This window comes from Hemiscyllium ocellatum, chromosome 17 (assembly GCF_020745735.1).
Source record: "Hemiscyllium ocellatum isolate sHemOce1 chromosome 17, sHemOce1.pat.X.cur, whole genome shotgun sequence".
Taxonomy (NCBI): domain Eukaryota; kingdom Metazoa; phylum Chordata; class Chondrichthyes; order Orectolobiformes; family Hemiscylliidae; genus Hemiscyllium; species Hemiscyllium ocellatum.
In genome coordinates, this window is record NC_083417.1 from 23,601,507 (window position 1) to 23,619,181 (window position 17,675).

General features: G+C 39.0%; 1 protein-coding gene across 2 annotated transcripts in view; it reads right to left on the reverse strand.

Annotated features, from left to right (window-relative positions):
* Positions 1-17,675, reverse strand: part of cmip (c-Maf inducing protein) — a 220,290-nt gene that overhangs the window by 79,457 nt on the left and 123,158 nt on the right. For both annotated transcript variants that reach the window (XM_060838000.1, XM_060837999.1), the window contains exon 3: positions 11,196-11,246. In XM_060838000.1, coding sequence (XP_060693983.1) covers positions 11,196-11,246 — 51 coding nt within the window. The remainder of the gene's footprint in view (positions 1-11,195; positions 11,247-17,675) is intronic.

Below are 17,675 nucleotides of genomic sequence, written 5' to 3' on the forward strand. Positions count from 1 at the left end.
GATGGTACCTGATCACCCTTAGGTTTGTGCCTGAAATCGAGCATGACCCTGATCCTAGCTCTCAGTATTTTGAGAGGATTGCTCATCAACATCGACAGGCCAAAAATCACCTTGGCCAAGTCTCCTTCTTTCACAATTCGGGTTCGGAGTTCTACCTTCTGCTGCTGTTTTGAGTATACAACACAGCAGTGTGTTAACATGAAGATTTTACTGAAGTATACTCAGACATACTGTCTACTACAGCCTTGCGTTAGAGGTCACAGCAGGCTACATTGACAAATACATGGTTGCATTTCAATCCAAACACCTTGCTATTGGTACAAAAAAAATAAAAACAACATACATCATGTACATTTTTAGTTACCCAAATGTCTAACTTTATACATGTACTATTTTCAAATGTTAGCAACTATTTGGTATTCTAGCTCGTCCCACTTTGTGCAGATATTTACATATAGTGCACATATGATCTTTAAAGTGTTTGTGTCTTGTAACATGGGGTTGTCTGTTTTTTCACCAATGTCTGCTGGTTGGAACAATGTGCTGTCAGGTTTTGATTCAAAATCTCCTTGGCTGACTCTTCCGACTTAGGCCATTCTCTTCCAATACCCTTTTGCTTTAGCATCATTGACTGCACCCAACAAGGCTATTTTTCATTTGGGACTTCAGCATCAAGATACTTTCGTGCTTCTGCTGTAGGACCCACTTGTCTCATGTCATTGTTTGCCAAGGGGGAAAAAAAACAGCTTGTCCAACCCTTCCTCAGAAGACAATCTGCTCATTCCAGTTCTCAATTTAGTAAACCTCCTCCAAATTATCTCCAAAGCATATACATCTTGCTTCAACAAGCAGCTCAAAATTGCAGTGTAGAAGATGTGGTCTCACCAATGCCCTGTACAACTGAAGCATGACATCCTTACTTTTACAATCAATTCCTTTTGTAACAAAGGACAGCATTCCTTAGCTTTCTTGACTATGTCCCTGCACACTACCTTTCAGTGATTTGTGCACCAGAACATCAAATGCCTCTGCACCTTGGAATTCTGCAGTCATTCTCCATTTAACTCTGCTTTTTTATTCTTCCTTCCAAAGTAAACAAGTTCACACCTTCCCATATTATACTCCATCTACCAGATTTTTGACCACTTATTCAAACTATCTATTTCTGTCCACAACTTCCCCATTGTTTCTTCATGGCATACTTCCCTGCCTATCTTGGGGTCATCTACAAATTAGTCAGCACTCCTTTGCTCTGCTGATCTAAGACATTGATGTAAATTGTAAAAAGTTGCGGCCCTGGCATAGACCCCATGTCGGACTCCACTCCACCACCAATCGGACAAATGCCAACGTGTGGGTGATGAAACTTTCCTTCATGTGATGTGAGCATTACCCTTAGGGCAAGTATTTGTCAGCCATCTCCAAAGACCCTTGAAAAGTGGTGGTAAGCTTCCTTTTGAACTTCTGCAGTCCTGCTGGTTTATGTACACCCATAGGTACACCAATTCCAGGACTTTGACATAGGAGCAGTAAAGTAACAGCAATATATTTTCAAGTGGCTTGGAAGGAAACTTAAGAGGTGATAGCATTCTACGTCGCTACACCTATTATCCTTCTAGATGCTACAAATTATATATTTTTAATATACGGTTGAGAGGGGCTTGGAAATTTGCTGCATTGTACCTTGTAGATAGTACACACTACTACTATTGTGCACTCTTGCAGATATTGAATAACTGATTAAATTCATCAGCATTGAGTTATTTCAATTAAATAATAGAGGTAAATAAAATGACCAAATATAATGAGTGCATTATTATTCATTTACAGGTGACCTCACATGGCCATTCCCTGTCCCAAAGCCCCTATATATAAATAGGTACCAGGCAAATGCTTTGCTCTGAAACCTGACTTCAGACTGGATCAAATTATCCTGATAGATTTTGTCTGTTTTTATTAACCTAAGAGCACTTTTTAAGCTCATTTTACTTATGAAAGAAATCAGTCCATGTCTAAATTAAAATCATTGCAAGATATAGAAGTGATTGATTTTAAATCCTGAATGGGAAAGTTTAGATACGCACACATTCACACATTGGTACAAAAGTGACATTTACAGACTTTGGTTTGACACAACACAGGGTATTTGAGTGAAATAAAATGGTGAGTATTTCACAATTGGGCAATGCACAATGGAAGCACAATACAACAATGCAAATAGAGTTTTATCCTGAATGTTATATCTGAACGGTGGTGTCTGACATTGATGTGGAGGGCAACAGTGAGGCAAAAGTGCATTAATTCTATGGTATAATTACTGAGCCAGCAGAGTTCCACGTCAAACTTATCTCTGAATGTTGCATTCTGTTTTCTTTTTGTAAAACAAATTGTCTTTGAAACACAGATAGTTTGGACTATATCTTTAAAGCATTTAAAGTCTTGCGTCAGATCAGAAGCCTAATGGTGTAGAAAATAACAGCTTTAATCAGTACTCTCTAAGATTCATATATGGAAGCAATTGCAATTTTGTTAAACATAACTTAGAAAATTTGCAACTGTATATTATTGTGTGGTTTGATGATGTCAAACACACTGTTACAGAAAGTACCAAGTTTTAACAAAAAGTTCCAAGTGCAGGTATATCTCATGATGCTGATAATATTCACATTCTGTGGCATTCCGATCTCTTTAGCCTTGAATCGGATTGTGTGGGCTGCAAAAACTTCTCAATGAAATACTGGATTTTGTAAACTTTGCTCGAAAGCATTCAATTTCAGATATTTTTAAGTATGCAATGTATGGTGGCTTAAGTTTTGCAAAAAGGAGCCGGGCAAATTATCCTGATACAAAGCACAGTTATGGACAGCAGATTCTCTGGAGGAGACAAGGTGTACCTGCCTCTGTTTGCATCAACTAACGATAACTTCAGTTTGCTTTGTCCAAACTGCAAAGTAGTGTTTAACACCTCAAACTAGTTTGCCTCTTTATAGTGAACTTTGTCCTTGTTAATATGAGGAACGGCAATGCTAAGATATTAAACCCCATCAGCATTAAGCACTCCCAAGATCAGATATAAGTTGTAAAGTAAGCCAAGATTTGTGCTCCTCCCGTGACCCAGCCTCAAAGAACTAGTCCCTTTTTGAATTACAAGGACGTTCTTCTGCCTTCTGAACTAGCATTCAATGATAACACTGCAATTCAATGCTGAGTTGGCAACAGTTCTGGGTTCTGGATCTACGCCCATGTGGGAATCCAAAGCTGACAGCGAAAGGTTTGCATAAGTTTCTGGAAGATTGGCATTAAATCTACGCAATCCTTTCCCCTTTTTATTCGAATTTGTCCATTAAAAGGGACGAAAGGGAAAAGAAATGTTCTCAGTGCCGCACACCTGTCCTTCAGGGATCCAAGAAAAGTTTGGATTCTAAGTACCATTTGATGTGCAAAGTTTGTCTTGTGGACATCTGTCATGGCCTGCACAATATTAATCTGAAAATAACGATTACATTAAATCAGACCTGACCCCATTGCCAAAGGTGAAAAATCAATGTGTAGTGTCCTATGAAAAATTTTTCCTTCCATCAAGTCTTCCCTTCTATTTATTTTGAACAGGCTGCCACTCTTGTGGTTAACTTTGGCTACATGTGGCTAATTTGCAAGAACATTCAAGCCTTTCTCAAGGAGCAGACAATTTGACTCATTTCACACACAGAGTTACTCTAGTATTCAGAGACTACCTCAGTACATTGTGACAAACTCAAACTGTCAGAATGCTTGCCAGAAAATCTTCCAATTCAGAACGCAAGATTTTTACTTTCTGTTTAACTTTCTCTTGGGATATTTTCAAACAACCTTATTGCTTCCCAACTCTCACATCTCATTGGCCGAAGGTCCGGAAACATTTCTATCAAGTTTCGTAAAGTAAACCATGCTTAATATTTCTTTGTCTTCTAATTATAAGTTGTAGCATGTCTTTCAAGGTATTTATGCTCTATGCTAGTCTATTATTCACTGTTACGGTCTTGTTTACAGTCCAGCCAAGGCATTCTTGGCTTTGTGCAGCAAAGGTACAAAGCAAAAATCATTCTTCCTCCATTCTTCAGCCAAATACTTGCTTGAATCTGGAAGAAAAGAGAGAACCTTTTGGCTTTTCACCAGACCTTCCATGAAACAGCACTGCCTGTGTTACGACAGGAGCGCCTTTGAGCACTGTGCTGGCATGTATCTTGCAACTTGTCAACATTTTGCAGGAATATATATTTACTTGTCACAGTAAATTATAAAACAAAAGCTGCCTCGACCAGTTTTCTCACATACTTAAAACTTCAGATTCAAGTGCACAACTGCATGAATTAACAACAGTGTTGTACCTCACCAAAGTAGCAATTTTTCTCACAGAGACATTGACAAGGCATGCCCGTGGACTAACTGAGCACAGAATCCAAAGTTGAGCCTGATCCTATTTCCACTTAGCATCTGTTGAAATACACTTTCCAGCAAGGGGTAACTGAATAGCAAGAAGGAAACTTGTCACTGGGTGAGGGAAAGGAATCAATAAAAGTTACTGATTCCACCTGCACCATCCAAGCCAAGCCCACCCAAGTTAGAGCCACACGAGACAGGAGCACAAATTGGAGATACCACTGATTCCGCAGCTAACAATCCAGTCTCAAATATCTCATTGGAAGGCTCATCTTTCAAGACTACCCTTACATACTTTGTCAATATTTTTCTTTGTATTGCTTATTCTTCTGAATTGGTTTTATTATGAGCCAACAAGCATTCAGTAAATGGACTGTGCTTAGGAAAGCAGACAGGGAAATAAATGAAGAAATGCAATTAAATGCCTCAGACCTGATGTAGAGATGTAGGTATTTAAAATATTGCACCAGAAGAATGGTCCTAATCCTCTGTCGACTATCTACAGGTTTCTTCAGCATAATTCTTGCTGAAGACTAGCAGAATGCTCAGGGAGTCAGTGTAATGATGGAAAACTCCCAATTCAACAGTCCCATGGGGGTTTTGTTATGATCTGAAATAACTTTTTTAAAGAGCCTGTTAAAAATCATCAGGGCCAATTAGTTTCAAGGCATTCAGATACCAGGGTTGTGTTGGAATACTTACCTGAACAGGTGCAGTGCAACAATAACTCTCAGGATTAAGGATATAACAAGTAAAATCTGAGTATAAAGCTATATTTCAATAGGAATAATATTGCAAAGTAGAGAACCAGTACTAAAGCTGAAAATGTGTAGCTGGTTAAAGCACAGCAGGTCAGGCAGCATCCAAGGAACAGGAAATTTGACGTTTCGGGCAAAAGCCCTTCATCAGTACTAACCAGTACTAAACTTAGACCAAATCTTGGAAGACCACAATTAGTGAGAGGTTCTGGTCATTATATCATAGAAAGGATATAGAGACACAGGAGAGTATGCAAAACAAAATGACAAAGAACTGTGAGATCATACACATTAGCCAAAGAGAGAATAGAATGAGTCTCTTTCCTATTGGAAAGAAGAGTTGGACAGCTGACCTAATAGAAGTCTCTAAAATGATGAATGGTTTTGTTCAAGTAGACACAGAGGGAGTGTTGGGAACAACAAAACTAAAGACAATTTACAGGATAGTAACCCCAAACCAAATAAGGAATTCAGAAGAAATAATACTCTCTCATTAAAGATTAACAACTGATGGGCGTTTAACCTGAGGATCACCATGGCTCAGGTAAGGGGAGAGGTCGAGAAGGAAAGCCATTCACGGTACCTCAGCCAATGGGAATTGAACGCATAAGTTTGCATCACAAACCAACTTACTGACCCCCTATCTCACACTTCTCAGGGTAGGACCAATGAGGCAAACTTACCAGGAAGATTGCCAGATACGGAAGATTAAAACCTGTGCTACATATTCCACTAATCTGTACAGGAGACAGTTAGTTTGACAGTAGCTCAGAATGAAGAAATCTTCATTGCTGGCAGAATGTCAAAAGTGCTTTACAGTCAGGAGTCCTTCAATGTCTGAAGGAGAATATCTGCACGTGCAATCAAGATTACTCACCTAACCCTTTTATTCCACATTTCTTAGGATTTTAGAGCCAAGAGTGCTTTGAATTCATAAGTCAAGAATCACTTAGCACTCTATCACCTCTTACCCCACATCATATGCAGAGCCTCTGATATGTTTCAGAAATATGGATATAAAGTAAGAAAAAGGCATGGTACAACTTTGTGTCCCAAACAACATTTTCAAATGCCTTTGAGCACTTGGTTCCTTTGACACTTAGAATGAGAATGGAAATTCTGTGTCAACTGCCTATCAAAAGCAGCGTGTAGACAGACCAAACAAAGAGGATAAGAGGTGTTTAATTTGCTCCTTAGGTACCTAGGATACACATTGCTCGGTATCTCTTGAGACAAGCCACATCAACAGGCTCAGGTGCAATACCCAAGCCTATTAATAAAATATGTCATGCACAACAAGGTAATTTATGAGATGCAAGGATGCAGTGTTTATTCATTGCTTTAAAAGCTGGTTGCTTTGATAGTTGAAGAAACATCCTACAGCATATTTACTTGCACATCACCTAGAACACTGACAGTTCTATGAAAGGGGTGCCACACACTTAGACATGCCACAGAGAGTGCATTGTAAAGTACACCTAACACAAAATTAGAGAAACTTGCTTTACGGATGGACAGAAATGTGAAGTGCATGCCTGAACCCCTCAGCTAGGACCCTAGTTCATACTTTTCCATCAAAAGGAATTGTTTTCATCAGTATGTGCAGCAACAATGTAAATATTATATTTTTGTTAATGTTCACAGCTTCACCACACATTGCAATCTCAATCTTAAGAGGCAATCATATGGCCGAAATTTAAAGTAAACTGAGCGGCAGTTAGTATGACTTTTGAAATTACAACCATTAGTGATTAGAAATGAAAACAACAAGATAAAAATGTGAAAGTAAATGAGGGACGTTTTAAATGTGAGTGAGACAGTAATGTATCCTAATACATAATGTTTGAATTAAGCACTTTCTGGTTTTAATGTTTTAATACTGATAAGTCCAGCAGCACAAACAGTGTAGTTGTGTGTGGGGCACGGGCAGGAGAAAGGCAGATGTATAAAGGATCAAGCGAGGACAGTTAATTCTGCTCCTCACCCCACATTTAGATTTCTTCGTTTTCCTTAAATGTTCTTCAGCAGCCTCCAGTGATCCCTTCAAAAGCCAGGGGCTAGTTTACAGTTACGTGTATTTTCTGCTCAGGTTCTTGTATATTTGGCAATAAGGCCTTGAAGAAGCCACATTCAAGAGACCATACACCTATTTTGGAAAACTGTCTGCAGGACTCATAAACCGCTGATACCAGTGCACTTGTGTTAGTGAATGCACCAGTGAACTGATTCTCTCCAGTCTAAACTTTATCCTCAAATGAGCATGACCAGTGTCTCCCTCACTACTTCGCAAAATCATTGCTTGCGTGCAATTCTGGTCTCCTTCCTATCGGAAAGATGTTGTGAAACTTGAAAAGATTCAGAAAAGATTTACAAGGATGTTGCCAGGGTTGGAGGATTTGAGCTATAGGGAGAGGCTGAACAGGCTGGGGCTGTTTTCCCTGCAGTGTAGGAGGCTGAGGGGTGACTTTATAGAGGTTTACAAAATTATGAGGGGCATGGACAGGATAAATAGACAAAGTCTTCTCCCTGGGATCAGGGAGTCCAGAACTCGAGGGCATAGGTTTAGGGTGAGAGGAGAAAGATATAAAAGAGACCTAAGGGGCAACTTTTTCACGCAGAGGGTGGTACGTGTATGGAATGAGCTACCAGAGAATGTAGTGGAGGCTGGTACAATTGCAACATTTAAGAGGCATTTGGATGTGTATATGAATAGGAAGGGTTTGGAGGGATATGGGCCAGTTGGTGGCAGGTGGGACTAGATTAGGTTGGGATATCTGGTCGGCATAGACAGGTTGGACCGAAGGGTCTGTTTCCATGTTGTACATTTCTATGACTCTATGGCCCCAATGCATTTTCTAACCAAGTCAAACAAATATAGCAGACTGGCAGTAAATCATTCTCTTGATCCATGCATACCTCGGAAATCCTGGAAGAACACACAGTAATCTTCGATTAGTAACTATAGTTTTTCTGATGGCTCTTGTCAGTTTTACATTCTCTCCTTTTGCTCTGGAATCCAGGGGAGCTGATTTTGACTTTATGACTTTGTGTAAAATGCATGGTCTCAAGTCAGCAGCCCAGTTGTTAGTAAAATTTGAGAGCCCATTATTAAGGATGAGATTGTGGAGTTCTTGGAAGTGCACGGTAAAATAGGGCAGAGTAAGCACAGCTTCATCAAGATAAGGTCATGCCTGACAAACCTATTAGAATTCTTTGAGGAGGCAATAAGCAAGTTAGACAAAGGACAGCCAGTAGATGTGATCAACTTGGATTTCCGGAAGCCTTTCAGGGGTTGCTAGTGAGACAAGAGCTGATAGTGTTAGAGGCAAGGCACTGGCATGGATAGAGAATTGGCTGACTGGTAGAAGGCAGGGTGTGAGGCAGAAGGGGTCTTTTTCAGGGTGGCAGCCAGTGACCAGTCATGTTCTACAGAGTCAGTGTTAGAACCACAACTTTTCACGTTATATATTAACAATCTGGATGAAGGAACCGAGAACATTGTTTCTAAGTTTGTAGATGACACGAAGATAGGTGGAGGGACACGGAGTGATGAGGGTGCAGGAGGCTGCAGAAGGACTTAGACAGACTAAGAGATGGGGTAAAGAAGTGTCAGATGGAATACAATGTGGGAAAGCGTGAGGATTATGCACTTTGATAGGAGAAATAGAGGCATAGATTATTTTCTGAAGGGACAAAAGCTTTGAAAATCTGAAGCGCAAAGAGATTTAGGAACCCTAGTTCAGGATTCTCTTAAGGTTAACATGCAGATTCAGTTGGCAGTTAAGAAGGCAAATGCAAAGTTAGCATTCATTTCACAAAGGTGAGAATACACAAATAGAAATGTACTGCTGTGGATATGTAAAGGTCTGATCAGACCACATGAGGAATACTGTGAGCAGTTTTGGACCTTGTATCTAAGAAAGGATATTGCAGTGCGTTAGGGTTCCAGAGGAGATTCACAACACTGATTCCAGGGATGAATGGCTTGTCAAGAGGAGCAGTTGAGGATTCTGGGTGTCTGCTTGGTGGAGTTTGGAAGGATGAACAGGGATCTGATTGAAACTTCCAGAAACTGAAAGGCCCAGATAGGGTAGACATGGAGAAGATGTTTCCATAAGGAGAGACTAGGATCCAAAAGCACAGGCTCAAGATGATGGGATGAGAAGAGGAGGAATTCCCTCATTGCCCCAGAAGGCTGTGAAGGCTAAGTCATTAAGTGTAATTAAGACAGAGATAGATAGGTAATTGATTTGTAAGGGGATCAAGGGATTTGGAGAGAAGGCAGGAGAATACATTTGAGAAACATATCAGCCATAACAAAATAGAAGAACAGACTCAATAGGCAGAATGACCTAATTCTGCTCCTATATCTTACCTTCTTATTTTCCAAAGTTTTATTTCCATTTAAGTCAAGGGAATTGTTAAGAATGAGATGTAAACTGGGCTGTAGGCTGACTGTCATCCATTTTACTCGATCATACAAGGTCAAAATTAACCCTACAGGCTCAATCTCCTAAATCATATAGATCTCAGTGCTCCAAGAGTTCTATTCTAGTTCTTGCAAAGTTACCTGTCGTCAATTGAGGCAATTACTAATTTCACTGTAATTGACTTCTGAGTCTTTAAATTCAGAGGGAAAAATTTAACTAGAGTTCCCTGCCAGATGTCTTATCTACAACTCCTAATTTGAAGTGCATGTTGGGGGTTGGCTACAACTACCTCCAATCCTGTTGAGGGCAGGATTGGATGTAGTTGTAGCCAATTGACCAATCTTCCATCAATCTTTCACTACCAAGATAAGTACTGGACACTGGCAGTATTTATGCAGACATTATAAAGCACCAATACTGTACTCAAAAGCTTTAATGCCATGAGGCCAACATGACGGGGAATATAAATACTACTTCTTGGGCTGCCCCACAGCATTGAGGATGACTTTCTTAGCAGTTGTGAGCCCTGATGCTCACTGGTCTTGTATATCAGACCCAGTACAATGAATATGAATTTGCAAAGCAACTGAAACGTAGCGAAAATATTTTTGTTGTTAGTTTAAGGACAAGTAACAACTATGACAAAGAACACTCAAACAGGAAAAGCAGGACTTGATTTTCTTTTAAATGATGCTCAGTTAGAAAAAGATGTATCAAAATTTCCATCTATTTATATTTACTAGGAAGGTCATAATTAATAACAAACAAGTGTTAATATATTAGAACTACTATGTTAGTTAGCAAGTGTTTCACATGTCATTTTTTCTGTATTACAACCATTGGTTGTTGTATGGCCTTTTTACTAATAGCAAAAGTCTGGCTTCTGTTGTGCATGGCTTATTTCATGCATTCTGGGTTAGAAAGCCCATATAACTGTTGCAATGGCATTATTTGTCACCTTAGTTGAAATACAAAAATAAAGATCTTTTCAGCTCCCAATAACAATTTCATGTTTATTTCTGAGAATGATGTTCAAATTAAAAATCAATGTCTCACATTTATCCATTCCAGGCTGCTGTCTTTAAACTGTCTCAGACAAAACTTTCACCTCTCTCAAACACACTCCCATCAGTTTGGTGTGTTTGATGATGACTAACTAATTGCCAAAACTGGGGAAGTCTGATTTGCATATTTGCATCAAAGCATTGTGATTTTCACTTATCACTTTTGATCTTGGCGAAGCAGCTGCCATGTTATCTGCTCCTGGGATAGTGCCAATGGTGCACTTTTTAACTAATCATCATTGCTGTGGTTTCTGGTCAATACACCAATCAACGTTTCCTCTGTTTTGAGAGTTATCATCTGTCAATGAATAACAACTTACTATACATAAGTTTGAGGGATTGAACCTGTTTATCTCTCTTCTGCAGCACATTTTCAGAATGAATATGCAAAGCCTCAAAGCTTTGAGTGTTAAGTACAGCTCACAACCTCTTACCAGATTGCCCCGTGCCATTCTGCTTTGAAAAGTCAATTTTTACACAGATTTAGCTATGAGCAATTTTTGGACACTTGGCCATCTACATACCTTCCACTGCAACGAATGAAACCACTGATCTCGCAGATAACTGTTGGCTGCCTGAAAAGATGAAGAAAAGCTGTTAAATCATGCAGTAAAATCAAATATATTATGAACATCTAATTACATTGACTAGTTAAATTTGAGTGATAGTACTCCATTACTCCAACACAATAACACTGTATCAAGACAATCTTATTCTAAAAACACACTAATGCCAAGTTAATTATGTTATGAATCAAAGCTTTAATACAGTATGCACACTTGCGCTTTCCAGTCAAGAAAAAGGATGGGATCAAATACACTGATGAAAATCACCACATTCAGAAAAATATATCTCTGGGGAGCTTTCAAAGTTACAACTGGGAAAATGTCTGCAGAATTTCACATCTCGAGATCCCAGATTCCCAATTTCAGGGTTGACATATTATTGAGGATATGATGAAGGCTTCTATAAACTGGTGGATCAAACAGTGAGTAAGATGTATAAACCCATATGACTGCCACAGAACTATCCCATTCTGCATAAAAATAGAGGGAATCTGCCAGTAAGGAATTCAAATATACAGCCCAACTACAACACTGGCTTCAAAATAAATAAGGAATAGTAATTCAATGCCATGGCTATATGGTCCCTAGGGGCCATTTCACAATGGGTACAATAATAAATTATTTGAGGAATGTTTTTTTTAAAAACACAATCCCTGTTTCTAAGAAACACACACTATGGACTGAGTTTTCCATTGGTCAAGTGGGTGACTGCAGTTGGATGTGCACTTTGAAAATAGCACCCTCAGTTGGCACAGTCATCCCACATCTGCATTGCACACTTCAATTATCAAAAGAAAGTAAAGGCATGGAGAAGGGCAACTGACAATGCACATAACTCCAGTTAACCACTTGATAAGCTCATTGAAGAGCTTATTGACAAATTGGTAAGAGACCAGAGGAAATCTTCAAAACTAAAAACGGGATGACTGCAATCCCTGGGAAATACTTGCACAGCTAAATCAAGAACTCAGCATAAGCTACAATTTATTGTTGCTGAGTTATGAACTTGGGGAAGAAAAGGAAAAGTGAAAAAGTGGTGGCCGCTCATGTCCTAAAGTTGTCATTACTCAAGAAAAGCCATCCTTGACAAAGGGTCAGTTAGACTCGAAACGTCAGCTCTTTTCTCTCCTTACAGATGCTGCCAGACTTGCTGAGGTTTTCCAGCATTTTCTCTTTTTTGGTCTCGAATTAACCTTCTGCTTCCTGTGACTGAACAATTCAGATTGGAATTTTAATAAATGGGAGTTTACCCAAGCACAAGTCCTGTTGCCCTGTATCATCAAACAGAGAGGCTACATGAAATAGCCTTGTTCCAACGTTCCTTTAATGAAAAACGTTACATTTGCCTCAGTTCTTCATCTGGCTGTCATTCACAAAGGAAAAGCATTTCGGGAAATAATCGAAACTAAACTAAATTTATTTGAAGACATTAAAAGAAAAAAAGCCTACTCTTATTTTTGTCTCTTCACAGCAAATCATAATGAATAATGCCCTGTATCTGGGAAATGAGCCAATATCCGTTTATTTTATTTTTTAAAATAGCATAAAGACACACATTCCAGATTTCCTTGGGGAAAGCTTAGTAATTATTACAGTAACTAATGCTAGGGGAGTATAGACAGAAAAGAACTGCAGTAAGCATTTCTTTTGAAAAAGCTTTATGGCCATTTTAGGAAGTGATTCCAAATGATGAGAGTTTTTTAAAAAAAATTAATAATTACTGAAGCCAAATGTATCACAGAGGAATCTTTTATGTATGGCTTCAAGATAAATTAACGGATTCCACAATTTGAGTAGTGTTCTGAAAATGAAACTTTTTATTCAAAATGATTAAAACTGGTGGCTAAACATGCAAACAACATGCGAATTAAGAGTTGGAGCAGGTCATTCAGCTTCTTCAGCTGTTCCACCATTCAACTCGATAATGGCTGATTTGGTTATGGCTTCAACTCCACAATACCACCTGCCCCAAAATAATCCTGGCCTCCTTGTTACATGAAAATCTACTACCTCTGCCTTAAGAGTATTCAGTAAGCCTCTTCCACCATTCTCTGGTGAAAAGAGAGTTCCAAAGATACCTGACTTCCAGAATAAAAAATCCTCAACATTTTCAATGGGAGACCTCTGTACCTATTAGTTCTTGTCTCTCCAAGGGGAAACACCCTTTTCAGCTTCCACCCTCAGTTCTGAAGAAAAATCACACCAGCCTCAAAACATGAACACTCCTTCCCTCTCCACAGCTGCTGCCAGACCTACCAAATTTCTTATTTTGGGTCCAGTGACTCCTCTTCACAACAGTTTAAAAACTTACAGCTATGAACGGTCATTGGACCTGAAATGTTAACCCTGCTCTCTCTTTGTAGATGCTGCCATTGTTGCTGAGTTTTTCCAGAAATTTGTTTCTCTCTGATCCCCAACATTCGCAGTTCACTAGGGTTTTTTTGGCAAGTTTCTCCTTGTTTAAAAAAAAGTGTTCTTCGATAGACACGGGCTAATTTTGCCAAGTTTTCCTCACAAATCAACATCTTCCCTCATCCTACAACAAACACACCACTTAGGTCTCAGTCAAGTCTGAAGGTTGCATACAACTAAAGATTTATGTATTAAAATAGTCCAGCATTTGGTGCTATATCCATGTTTCCCAAATCAAAAGCAAATTTCCAAAAGTGTCTTAAAACACCTGTAAAACAGTGTTCGCACATTGTTTAGGTGAGAACAATAACTTTCTCTTGGATAAAAATTCACACTATATATACACACTGCAAAATATACTTAGCTCAGTGTTGATAGGCTTTGATCCAGCACATGACAAAAGGTCACCTAAACTTATGGGTTTTAGAATGGTAGATTAATAGTGTTTAACATTCCAACCAGTGACTGGCCAGTGTTGTTTGCAATTGCTAATATTTAACAATGTTATCACTATCATCAATAAACACAGGGCTTTTAGCAAATGATGTCTGTTGGCAAACAACTTACAAATTACTATCGCGAAGGTACTTTGTTTTGGAAATCCATGCTGTGAAAAAGTGTACTGTTGAGTGTAATCAACCAAGCTAAGTGCCAACCCTTCAGAAAATAATAAACAGCATATTGGTTCCATTCTATCCTGTTATTGGAGTTCACTATATGGTGAATAACTACTTGACTTGAGCCATCTTAGGTGGTATGTCACAAAACAATTATTTGTGTGCAATATTACTAAATATTTGTAAATACCCACGGCAGCCATCCTTTTGCAGTGCTTTTATTGGGACAATACATCATTGCTTTTATCATGCAAGTGCTCATGTCAACAGTTTATGGCATCACTAGATAAACTTACTGGTGTTGCCTCAACCTGTAATGAACCTTCCTCCCCTCCAAACCAAAAGACAGAAGAACATTTCAATGGCTTATGCCATTGCCTTTGGAAACAAAGCATTTTGTATGCTTTAACAAAGCAACTGTCATAATAAACAATCTAAAAGATAATATACTCAGTCATACAGCATGGAATCAGACCCTTTGGTCCAACCAATCCAAAAGCTGAACATAATCCCAAACTAAACTAGTCCCACCTGCCTGTTTTGGCCTATACCACTCCATACCTTTCCTATTCAAGTACTCATCCAAATGTGTTTTAAATATTATAACTGTACTTGTATCCATCATTTCTCCTGGCAGTTCACTCCACACATGAATCACCATCTGTGTAAAAAAAGTTTCCCCTCATGGCCTTGTTAAAATCTTTCTCCTCTCACCTTAAAAATACGCCCCCTTCTTTTGAACTCCCCCACCATTGGGGAAAGACCCTTGCTATTCACCTTAACTATGCCCCTCACGAATTTATAAAGCTCTGTAAGATCACCCCCTCAACCTCCTACACTCCAGTGTAAAAAGTGCCAGCCTAGCTTTATAACTGAAACTCTTACACTCTCGAATTCAATAAAAATCTTTCCTATAGCAAGGTGACCAGAAATGCACACAGTACTCCAGAGGTCTCATCAATGTCCTATACAACCTCAACATGACATTCCAACTCCTGTACTCAGGAGGTCTGAATAATGAAGGCAAGCATGCTAAACGTCTTCTTGTCCACCCTGTCTACCTCTGATGTAAATTTCAAAAAACTATGTGCCTGAACCTGTAGGTCTCTCTACCCTACAACATGACCCACGGCACTACCACTAATTGTATAAGTCTTGCCCTTGTTTGTTTTACCAAAGTACAGTACACCACACTTATCAAAATTAAACTCCATGTGCTACTCCTCAGCCCACTGACCCAACTGATCAAGCTCTCTTTGTAATCTTAGCTGTCTGTCCATCCAAAAATCTCCACAGAAACAATGCTCCAAATGATAACTCTCCACCATTTGGATCTAAAAGACAAATATCATGAATAGATTTTAAGAGTATGTATGTATTCAATGTATCCTTCCATTATGGGATTACCAAAATAGTATGCAACATATTTATTTCAACTGTATCAGCACTGCTCAGTTGGCAACATAGAGTCATAGAGTAATATACTACAGAAACAGACCCTTTGGTTTATTTGGTTTATCAACATGTGGATGCTCCTACTACAGAAAGAGCAAAATTAGACAATTTGGGCAATAAGTCAGAGAGGTGACTGAAGTAAAAGTGGGGAACACTTTGGCTCTAGCGATCATAATTCTATTAGCTTCAACTTGGTTATGGAAAAGGATAAGCCTTCCACAAAAGTTAAACCTTTTAAATGGAATAAGGCAAATTTTAATGGCATGAGACAATGTTCAAAAGTTGAAAATGGAAAAGCGCAGCAGGTCAGGCAGCATCCAAGGAACAGGAGAATCGACATTTCGGGCATGAGCCCTTCTTCAGGTAAAGGGACGGTTGACAAGTGGGAGGCTTTCAAAAGTGTGATAACAAGAGTAGAGAGGCACTTGGTTCCTGTTAGAGTGAAGGGTAAGACTGATAAGATTAACAAACAATAGATGAATAAACATATTGAGGTTCTAGTCAAGAATAAAAGGGAATCTCAATTTAGACACTGACAACTTGGTTCAACTGAATCTCAATTGAGATAGTATTGGCAGGTAAGGTTAAGGATAATCCAAAGAGATTCTACAAATACATTTGGAGCAACAGGGTAACTAGAGTGAGTGTAGGGCCTATTAAATATTAAGGTGGTCATCTTTATGCTGAACCCCAGAAAATGGGAGAGATACTAATGAATATTCCTCATCAGTTTTTACTGTGGTGAAAGAAATGGAGTCTAGAGAATGTACAGAAATACACTTTGATTTTTTTTTAAGAAAGTTCACATTACAAAAGAGGAAATTCGGGATGTCTCAGAATATAAAGGTGGATAAATCTCTGGGTCCTGATCTAATGTATCCCAAAACATTATGAGTAGTAAGAGAGGAAATTATGAGACCCTTTGCAGAAATATTTGCATCATCTATAACTATGGGTGAGGTGCCTGATGACTGGAAGGTGGTTAATATTGTATCTTTGTTTACGAAAGGCTGTAAGGAGAAACAGGGGCACTAAAGACCTGTGAATCTGGCTGGTTGTTGGTATGTTGTTGGAGGGATTTATGGAAATTTAGAGGGGCAAAAATTGATTAAGGATAGTCAGCATGGTTTTGTGCGAGGAAAATAATGTCTCACAAACTTGACTGAATTTTTTGAGGAAGTTACCAAAAAGATTGATATGGGCAGAGCAATAGACGTTGTTTACTTGGATTTTAGTAAAGCCTTTTACAAGGTCTGCATGTTAGACTAATTAGTAAAGATAGGTCACATGGGATTCTGGGCAAGCTTGCCAATTAGATACAAAATTGGCCTAACAACAGGAGACAGAGTAATGGTGGAGGATTGCTTTTTGGACTGGAGGCCTGTGACCAGCAGTGTTTCACAGAGATCATTTCTGGGCCGTCTTCTGCTTTTCATTATTACAAATGATTTGGATGGGAATAAAGAAGGCAGGGTTATTAAATTTGCAGACAACAACAAAATTGGTGGCACAGTAGACAGATAATAATTTTTTTTCCTAAGATTACAAAGGCAACTTGATCAAATGGGTCAGTGGGCTAAAAGATGGAACATAGAGCATTGAACATAGAATATTACAGCACAGTCCAGGCCCTTCGGCCCTCGATGCTGCGCTGCTCTGTCATACTAATCTGAAGCCCATCCCACCTACACTATTCCATGTACGTCCATATGCCTGTCCAATGAGGACTTAAATGCACTTAAACTTGGCGAATTTACTACCATTGCAGGCAAAGCATCCCATACCCTTACTCTGAGTAAAGAAACTACCTCTGACATCTGTCTTATACCTATCTCCCCTCACTTTAAAGTTGTGTCCCTTCGTGTTTGCCATCCCCATACTTGGAAAAAGGCTCTCCCTGTCCACCCTATCTAACCCTCTGATTATCTTGTATGTCTCAATTAAGTCACCTCTC